The sequence below is a fragment of the Apis dorsata genome, unplaced genomic scaffold (genome assembly GCF_000469605.1).
Source record: "Apis dorsata unplaced genomic scaffold, Apis dorsata 1.3 scaffold_163, whole genome shotgun sequence".
Lineage (NCBI taxonomy): Eukaryota > Metazoa > Arthropoda > Insecta > Hymenoptera > Apidae > Apis > Apis dorsata.
The window spans coordinates 1,211,819-1,222,429 of NW_006263452.1; the positions used below are offsets into that span (position 1 = coordinate 1,211,819).

At 36.8% G+C, this 10,611-nt stretch overlaps 1 protein-coding gene across 2 annotated transcripts; it reads left to right on the forward strand.

The window, feature by feature from the left end:
- Positions 1-63: 63 nt before the first annotated feature.
- On the forward strand, positions 64-6,856 carry LOC102681941 (purine nucleoside phosphorylase). Of its 2 annotated transcripts, none has more exons than XM_006613884.2 (6): positions 64-397; positions 4,666-4,760; positions 4,831-5,039; positions 5,260-5,435; positions 6,345-6,535; positions 6,618-6,856. In XM_006613884.2, exons 1-6 carry the CDS (start codon positions 288-290, stop codon positions 6,830-6,832), a joined length of 996 nt encoding a protein of 331 aa, XP_006613947.1. In that variant the 5' UTR covers positions 64-287; the 3' UTR covers positions 6,833-6,856. The 2 variants fall into 2 exon arrangements, with proteins under 2 accessions (XP_006613947.1, XP_006613948.1); XM_006613885.2 differs by having other exon boundaries at positions 4,861-5,039.
- The last annotated feature ends 3,755 nt before the right edge of the window (positions 6,857-10,611 follow it).

Sequence of the window (10,611 nt, forward strand, 5' to 3'; positions counted from 1 at the left end):
AGTAAACGTTCGAAACGATTGGCCGGTTCATTGTCGTCACTGTTTTTTTCAACGGTATCGAGTATCTGTATAAAACAGCAAGAAGCCGAGTCATCGCGGCCACAAGTCAGATCTTTCTTAAACGGCGTGCACGGTATTTCGGTATTTGTTCATTCACTCACAGTTTCCTTATCTTATTTCGATTATCTCTTCTCGTTGTTTCATCGATTCGATCGGTTTTTATCGGGTTTTTATCGTCTAGCGTAAAATATAAAATTCGAATCGGGGAAGGGATTGAGAAAAACAGGATGCCTTTCGCGGATACCGAAACTATTAATGGGTACAATCATCACCCGCAATTGAAACAATCTAAAAATAACGAATTGTTGCAAACGGTTGAAGAATCATCGCACAGCACGTAAGTAGCTTATTGAATGAAACAATAGAATTAAGTTAAATATTAATATTAATAAGAATTAAGTTAAAGATGGCTTTTCTCTTGAAAGATTAAAAATTGTTTCACAATTCTTCCACTTGTTGAATTTTAGATAAAATCGTTAATGTTGATTACGTTGACTGCGTCAAGTTTTTACGAGAACTAAGTCAGTTACACGCAATTCGTGGAAACATATCAGAACCTCCACTTACGGGGAATTGCTTTTCAGAGGATTCATTAACGTTGAAAATTGTTATTAATTGTAAATGGGTTAAATGGGTCAAACAATTGTTACAGAAATTTCGGTTAATCAACGATGCGAAAACACTAGGATATATATATTATCTAATATTAAAAATATATTTTCTTTATTATTCTTTTTGCTATCATACTTTCTGTGATTCATTCATTCACTCAAATTTAGAAATATTTTTACATCTTTCACTTTTTATTGTGGTAATCAATAAACAAACACAATTATTATATAACTATATAAAGATACAACAACACGTTTTTGCTTATAATTTTGATAACAATTTAACTATTTTTTTTACCAAGACATGATTACACGCTCGTATATTAATATATTATGATAACACGATATATTATATTTATTCGAATGAATTTTACCTAGTTTTTGGATTTCTAAACCACTATGCCAATGACATATGACATCGACATATCGAAGCACACATCATTTAATCCCGAAACTTTAATTAAGTTACAATAAGTTATCTCGAGTCTACGACGACAATATTTAACACGCAATCGCTATATAAATAAGAATTTTCTCAGAAAACGACACACGCGACCGTGAACTTTTGACTTAACGTGGCGTACATTAATATTCTTTCAATATTTCGTGATGGAGAGAATGGAACATCGTTAAAAAAAAGTCGGAGAAGCTCGAGAAGAAAATCGAGACGTTGAAAATTTGAGTCGATGCATCGTTAATATAATAGTTTGCTCGAAGCGAAAGCCGGATTAAGCAAAGAGCGGTTCGTTACTTATGGATTTCTTTTTTTCTTCGAAATCCCATTTTCCCTTTTCCATTTCCCCCCTCTTTTTTTTTTACATTTTCTCCTCCCCTCGCTTGTTATTCCCGTAGAAAGGGAAACGGTATTCATCCCATCGCTCTTGGACGAGTGTTTCGATGTTAGTTAGTTAGAGAGAGAAATTTGTCTATTCGTACTTCGTTGAAGAGCACGTCAGAGATATGTAGGCGAACGTCCACGCGCAAGTTCGGTGTGTTTTGAAACATCCAATTAGAAGTTGCGAGTGTTCATACTTTGATTTTGTTTATTCAATCGAGCAAACGAAGGGAGCTGGCGCGAAACTCGAAAGCTGCGCTTGGGACAAACGCAAACAGGAATTAAACGTAAATGGCGTGATGACGTTGACATTTCGGTAAACAGCGTTGGGAAAGCTGGTGGAGGGAAAAGGGAGGGAAACAGAGGTCGATTCGACAGCTTCAATCGTCGCCACTTTATCGGCGCAATTTCTTTGTCTTCGTAATCGTTTCGTAATAATCCGTTGCATCATTATCATCGGGTAAAATACGACTCACTCGTGTGCATCTATTAGGATTTATTACGATCGTTTGTTATCGGAATATTTCTTCTTGCTCCGCAATTGATTCGAAGGCTATTTCAATTGAACGAAAGATCGGTGAGATTGGTGATGATCGATCAATCGATACTATTCTGTTTCATCGATCGACGAATCGCGGCAGATTTCCGATAATCAGAATCGGGGAAGCGGCGTAAAAATTGCACGTCGAATTTCTTTTTCTATCCTCGATTCTTTTCCTCGCGTGCTCAAATGCTCAAATTCATTGTCGGCTCGCGTCGATTTGATATTAACATCTGTCCGATTCGGTTTTATTTCTCTCTCTTTAGTTACGCGTTCGATATCGCTCGTCAGAGTCGTTGCTTGAGACGACTGTTTCTCGCGAAACGAACGCACGATTTGAGAATATTCCCGAAACGTGAGTTTTATCGCGACGCGGTATCCGACGCGGTGATGTGAAGTAAGCGGGGATCTTAAATATTTTCTACAAAAATCAGTGTCTCGAACAATAAGGGAATCTGGGATAAATGGAGAGAAGAAAAATGCCTTAAGCCGATTTCCGAGCATGGTGTGCATCTATAATCGAGATTAGAGCGAGTGATATTGTAGGCAGAATCGCGGAGGCATCATTGAATCCTTGCCATGGCCCGGAGCGATGCGCATTCACGTCGTTATAATAATCGTCGACCTTACATTTGCCATTCATAACGGGCCACCGTACAATCCCGTTTTACGATGGAGCATCCGCGAATGCGGTTGGTCTAATGACGTTTGCCATACCCGCGGCAATATATCGAAGCTTTTCCACGGCGAAACTGCGAAGCAATTCTCAGATCCGCGGTTGAATACCGACTGTATTGGCAACGGAGATGCAATTCAACGCGTATTCAACGTGTATTCAATCGCATCATAATTTCATGTCCCTTATGACGACACACGTACGCGCAGCGATTACGCGCGTCAACCGTGCGCGCGTCTCGTCTTATCGCCGCCTCTTTCTTTCCGCTTATTAAATTTCCGCTTGCGAAACGCAGAGGAAACGCAGACGAGAATCACGGAGGGCTCGCGATAATCCGAGGCACGAAAAAATGGATAGCGATTACAGCGTCCCTTATCCTCGGACTCGTTTCGCTTCTTCGGTCGCGAGATTTCTGGGGACAAGAATCGAAACGAGAATCTTTTTACCTTTTGCGGGTGTTACGATGAATTACAAAAAAAAGAAAAAAAAAAGAAGAAGGGAAGAAGGAACACAGAGGACATTAAAATTCACAGTGGGATCGTAAGTAATTTTCGATCGCGTCGCGCGTAGTGTTATGTTGGAGGCGCGCTTATTCGAATGCCATTCGGAAATTCTGTGTGTGCATCTGTGCGTGGAGGCTGTTCACGAGCGCACGCGTGAACGCATACACGAGGCTAGATGCACGGGATGCGCATACACACTCGTAAACACGTTACGCGGCCGCCCGCGTATTTCGATGCATGATTTGTAATACCCTCGAAGCCTACATTCAGCTTAAATCCGGCGCTATTTGAGCCTGTTAGCAGTTTAACAGGTAACTGCACCGTTTTGTGATAGTTTCCACAGTGAAATTATGTTGGCCGGCTACGAATCATTCCACCTACTCTCCCGTTCACCTAACTCACATCGATTATTCCCAAATACTCCGATTATTTTCATACGTTCGTGGCGTTGATCTGTGTGAAACTGAATCGATGAAAACAATTTTTTTTTTACGCGAAAATATTTGCTTATATAATTTTTGCGTAATTATGATTTATGCAATTATGTTATTCGATCATACATATATTGCATAAATATATCAATATCACGTATTTTTAACGGATTCGAGCTATCGATAGAAGAAATTGGCTAATATTTCTCGGTATCGCGTAATAAATAACAATTTATGAAAAGAAATAAAAATTTGACATCTTAACGTAAATTAAACTGTGCTTCGTAAAAGTTGATTTTCACTCATATAAAATCAAATATACCAACTGTTTGAATAAAATTGTTTTATCTTGTTTTTATATTATAAAAATTATATCATAAAATTTAGTAATTTATTATATTTCTGCCACGAATTAATATAAAAGATTTGATTTACCGTTAATGAAATTTTTGATTATATTTTCCTTTATATTATTCCACGTATTCGACATAATTATAAACTTTTTGAATATAAATGATTGTTCGAAAAAATCCATCGTGTCCAATGTTCCCCATAAATTTTCAATTAGGATTAATATGAAGGGAACACGTAGATCAATCTAATAAATGTTATTTATTTTTCGCAATAAATCATATGAGCCGATTTACGAACATTGATTGATTCACGCATTATCGTACGTGAAAATTAAATTTATTCAAAAATTATTCGTAATACAATGAATTTGTTTTCTTACGATTACAATGCCAACATAAAGAAGATATTAAAGATTGGTATTGCGAATCTATGAAATATATGAAAGTCGATTTAATATTTATATTAAACGTATATCATACGCTTTGTAGTTTATTCTTTTTTACATAAATTATTGTTTATGTACTATATATTAGTAAAGAAAGAATATTTTATAAAAAATATTACAGTTTCCTGTCAAAAGCATAAATTATTAAAAATATGGAGTGCATTCCCGCAACGCACTGTACTGATATATACAGACACGAATACTTCCAGATATACGTTCGAGGATCTGCAAGAAGCGGCACAATATTTGCTGGACCGGATCAAATTGAAGCCAAAACTTGGAATCATATGCGGTTCTGGAATGAGTTAGTATGGATTTTGAAATGGCTTGGCAATGGTGGTGGGACAAGTCAACGTTATTCTATTCCCAAACAGGATCAAATGAGCAAAACGAGTTGTGTCCAGGTTCGCTGGCCGATTGTCTCGAGAATAAGCAGTCCATCCCTTATCAAGAAATCCCGCATTTTCCTGTCTCCACTGTGAAGGGTCACCGAGGCCAGATGGTTTTCGGTTATTTGAATTCTGTACCGATTATGTGCATGCAAGGCAGATTTCACTATTACGAGGGTTATCCACTTTGGAAGGTAACATTGTATTTGAAATCTCTACGAATCTATATCAAATGCATACACATCGCCATCCTTTGAAAATAAAATTTTCCAGCATTATATAAAATCCAGCATTATCCATCGAGTTATTTTCTTTTTTTTTTTTTTTTTTCGTTTAATTTAATCACTCGGATTATTTATATAAATATACTTATATGTTTATATTTATATTTCTTTTTCCCTTTTCCAAACGCAGTGCGCTATGCCAGTAAGAGTTATGAAGCTCGTAGGTGTGACTCATCTGATCGCGACGAACGCGGCGGGAGGTCTAAATCCCACATACAAGGTTGGCGACATTATGATGGTGAAGGATCACCTGAACATGATGGGTTTTGCGGGGAATAACCCTCTTCAAGGGCCAAACGACGACAGGTACTTTCCCTCGTTCCTCTTATCCTCAACGCGCCGTACCGTGAAACGCGTCGCATTACTCCATTTTGTATTGCCACCTATATATATACACACTCTCTTATATTCTCTTACGGAGTTTTATTTTATTTTATTTTATTATTATTTTTTTTTTTTTTTTTGCGTACGATTCTTAAAATCCTCCTTGCATCAGAAATTAGCGTCAATTAGTTTCTTCGATTTTTTATCGAGAAAAAGTAGGGGAGGAGAAGTGGGTGAAAGAGAGATAATACTTGGAGGGATGATGGATGAAAGAAAAAAATAGCGGTTGAAAGGCGGGCTAGTGAGATTCACGGTGTGAACGGCAATGAATTCGAATCCGCTTCGAATCGACAAAGGCTTTCGGGCTCGTTTCCGGAAGGAAAATCGTCGACGACGCTCGCAGATTGCGAACCGCTCGACGAACTCGATTCTTCGAGTTCTCGCCCCCTAAGGGCAAAAGGGTGGGAGACGGATAGCCGTGCGAGATCGTTGAGGTCGTCGAAGGAATAAAATTAATCTATTTCATCGGAACAACCCGTTGAATCGGATTGATGAACTATTTACCCGACGACACAAAGAATCTGATTGACGTATTTACTTAAAGATCTTCCTCGATTTTTCCGTCTACCTTCTTCTCCATCTTTCTTTTTTTCCTCTTCTCTATCCTCTTCTCAGTTCATACTCGGTTGAGTTTTCGTTAACCTTCCATCCCTTGAAACTTGAGATACTTTCGTTCTAACTTTTCTTCCTCTTCCTCCTTTCTTATTATATCAATTCCTGGTATGGAATCCATCGAATATGCTTGCCAGTTTCTCCTTGCATTTCTTCCTACGATTACCGGATCTCCTCGCCAGTATGAATCACGATCGCGTTGCTCTTCGTGTTTCTCAGATTTGGACCGAGATTTCCGCCAATGAATAAAGCTTACAACGCCGAACTCTTAAAGATCGGTCAACAGGTAGCGAAAGAGATGGGCATAAGCGACATCGTGCACAAAGGTGTATACGCGTGTATCGGAGGGCCGAATTTCGAGACCGTGGCTGAACTGAAGATGTTAAAAATGATCGGCGTCGATGCTGTAGGTCAGTGGAATTATCGTAATAGAATATATATTTCGAACAGCCCATCGAAAATTCTATAATGTTTCTTTATGTTTCCTTTCAGGAATGTCTACGGTCCACGAAGTGATCACCGCCAGACATTGTGATTTGATCGTGTTCGCCTTCAGTCTGATCACGAATCAATGTACCATGGATTACGATAAGTGCGAACAAGCGTCTCACGAAGAGGTGATAGCGGTAGGAAAAGGAAAACAAACGTTGCTTCAAGAATATGTGTCCAATATCGTGATACGTCTGCGAGACAAATTGACCTTATAGATGAACAAAAAAAAAAAAAAAGAAAATGATTTTTATAATTTATATATTTATTAGAATATTTGTTAGAATGTTTTTATCTCTTATTCGTCTTCGTCGTCTAAGAGAATAAGAAAGGAATGAAGAAAAAGAACGTTTTTGATATGCGTGATATTTATAAGATAAATGCTCGAACGATTTCTCGAATAATTGTAAAATCCGGGAGTAGAGGTTAGGGATTTTTAGTTTAATCGAGATTTAGAAATGACACGTGCAATTTTTATCACGATTTTTATCGTTAAATATCCTCGCTTGCCTCGGAGAGAAGATATTTTTTAAACGAAATCGAACTCGCTTTCGTCGAAATGCACAATAAGCTTGTGAACATAATATGACATTTCGTATGCGAGCATTGTATCGAGATTTTTAGATAATTTACGTTTAAAATATCGGTTACTGCCCTTATTTTATTCTTTGTCGTAACACTACGAATAATCGCTGATCAAACAAGAGAGATAATTAAATCAGTATTCGACAGTATTTCACCGAAACGAAAAGAATTGGTTTATCCACGTGGAAATCAGCTTATCATCAGCACATTATTCGAACGTGTTTCAACTTTATGTTTGATCTCATAATCAGAGAATAAAAAGATATACGTATTTTTTGATATGCGTAATTGAAAATTCGTTTAAATCCGAGATCCATAAATCGATCGTCCCTCGATCTCGATTGATTCGTAACACGTCTCGAGAGAGACCTTCTTTAAAAAGGGGGGAACTGTTTAAGAGTTGGAGGGGTTGGTAGATGCCGCCTCCACCACCCTTCTCCAGCACCCTCGTCGATTTTCCTCCCTCGCTTCGTTACCTTCATCTCGTTTCCGTGCTCTTCCATCGCTAATGCATCGGTGTTCGGCTTCGATAAATCTCGAGCGGCAAAGACCATACTGTCGCGGCCCTTCTCCCCCCTTCGTTTTCCGCCATAGTTGCTCCTTTCGTATTACCTTCCACGATGAAATTATGACATGACGTCGCGGTGAAAAAGTCACGGTCGAAGATTCAGTGTCGTCTCGATCGTCTCCGGAATTGGAAAGTATTTCGCTTTTCGAGGAGACGAGAGAATACGTTTTCGTCGGGTATTTTTCATTTTTTCTTTTCTCTCTCTCTCTCTCTCTTTTCTCCTCAAGAAAAGGAAACGAAAGATGAAATTATTCTTTAGAATGTCGGTAGAATGTCGTGCCATAGCACCTAGGCAAAATGAAATTATTGTTACCGATTTAATAAAAAAAGGACACGACAGAAATTGTTTACTTCGTCGTTTATTTCGCGATTTCGTTAAAAGCTTGTTTAATAACGGCGCATCGAGATGGGGCACGGTCACGATATACATTTAGCGGAATTAATACATACGTGTATATGAAACGTGTATACAATCAAATTGAATAATTTTATAGACCGTTCTCCTCCAATTTCGATCAATGATTTTCCGGTAAACGTGGTACACGGGAGATATCGCCACGGCGTGTTCTATATTTTGCGAGAGGATGGAAAATTATAATTGTGCATGTCTAGGAAGCTTGGCGCGAAACGAGAAGGGAAGTAATCAAAGATATCGATGGAAATCTTGTTTCTCGCTTTCTATTTGCTCTTGTAATTCGCAACTTTCACAAATACACTTGATGAGTGAACCACACTCAAGGCCCGTCTAATTGAACTTTCCTCTTTTGTACGAATCGAAACGTTTCGCGAAATCGTTTAACGAATCCATCCCATTCCTTTCTCATCGTGGTTTTAAGCGAGTGCGAAACTATAACGCGATAGGGAGGAAAGAAAGATATTCGTTCGAGTATCGTGCTCGAATATTCGCGATTGGATTCATTTGGAAATCATAATTTAACTCTTCTCCTTCGACCTCGATTTCTCGAGTATCATCTCGACTTACTTGACTCAGCGACGATCTTCGTTCGAATGGGATCGCGCTAGAACGAGGGCGACGGTAACTAAAAATTTATACAAACGGCAACCTTGAATTGAATTTTAAACGGTAAATCCACGCTTGTGACGGCACGTGCCATCTTTCGGGATAGAATACTTTCCGACCGTCTGCACTGTTGCATCCTCTCCGATTTGAAAGGGATACATTGGAGCATGTCCCGTGTATGGTATTCAAGTATAGGGGAACGAAGGGCGGAATAGCTTCGTCTGGTCGTATATTTCCACGTTGGAATAGAAACTGTACGAGGGATCAGTTATTGATATTTCTGAAACGGCAGATAAAACTTTTCCCTCTGTCTAGGAAGCTCTGTCGTATATCTTTCGTTTACCGATCTGCCTTTCGAAGAACAGCAATATCATAATCGAGATAGGGGATGATGTATTTCGGGTTTAACTTTCGCGTTATTCCGTTGCGATAATGCTGAAAAAAAGGAAGTTAACAAATGGGTAAGGTGAGGTACGGGTGTTTGCGCGGGCAACGCTTAGAGGGATAACGTGAAATGAAATTCAGAAGAGCAGAAACGTCTTGATTATTTCAGAGAGTAAGATTGATAAGGTAATCCCGTTTTGTATCTTTATATAAGTTATCCTCTTTTCTCTTCCCCCTCTCCTCTCTTTGCTTTTTTTTTTGTTGCCTGATTCTTCTATGAAACGTAATGTAATTTTACCGTAATATCGCGAGAGAGAACAAAAACTCTGTACTTTCTATGAATTAAAATATAGAGAAAGAGAATGAACAAATGATACGCTGTTAACGATGCGTTCGTGTTTCTTTTTATCAATTCGTTTCATTAGATGGAAAGTAGAATTATAGAATATCGCGGTACAATAATGCGTTCGAAATTTCTTTTTTTTTTTTCTTTTTGTTTTTCGTGCGCAATATTAATTTGTTTTCGAGGAAATTGGAGTGAACGAATGAAAATTGGAATGTCTATTAAAAATATTTAAGTGTACTCTAATCTCCATTATATATATATATTATATATAACGAGATAAATTAAAGCATTCAATTGATTGATTGATGCAATGACATGATACTGTTTAAAGCATTCTCTCTTCTTTAATAATAGAAAAATAAATCAAGGCTCAAATACAGCTTATCTATTCTTAATTGTTCTCTTTGTATTTTCATAATTTTATGTCAATTTTCTTGTCAAAAATAATTCTTGTCAAATCTAAATTTTGATATTTGATGAATTTAGTTTGATAGTTACTGTGATTGATTTGTCAATTTATCACAATGGTCTCTATATTATGCAGATGAAATAATACAAGCACATATTACGTATATGAATCAGAATATCTGAAATTAATTAGGATCGTACAATGTATACGTTGTATACAGATATTTTAATAATAAAGAAAAATAATAATACAAGAAACAAATTGCAAATGCAAAAAAAAAATAAAAATATAATACAGAAAACACAAAAAATATATAAAAAAAGAATATAATATAAATAAAAATAGAGAAAAAAATCTTCATGCAATCCTAATTTGATTAATGGGTTTCGGAATTATTAATATTTCAGGTTTTAAACGTGTGAAATATATATAATTTTTAAAATATAAAATATATCATAAAAGATCTTACTTGTTCCACATTGAAATATTAGAATCAATTATTTCATATGTAAATTTGCAAGAAAAAAATTGATTTTTTTGGACATCTTTAAACGTAAATCGATATTCTATTAACCAATATAAATACAAATAAATTATTTATAAAATAATTATTCACTTGTATCATATCTATTCTTAATAAAATATTCATTTTAAATGTTCATTTTACATCTATATATATATATA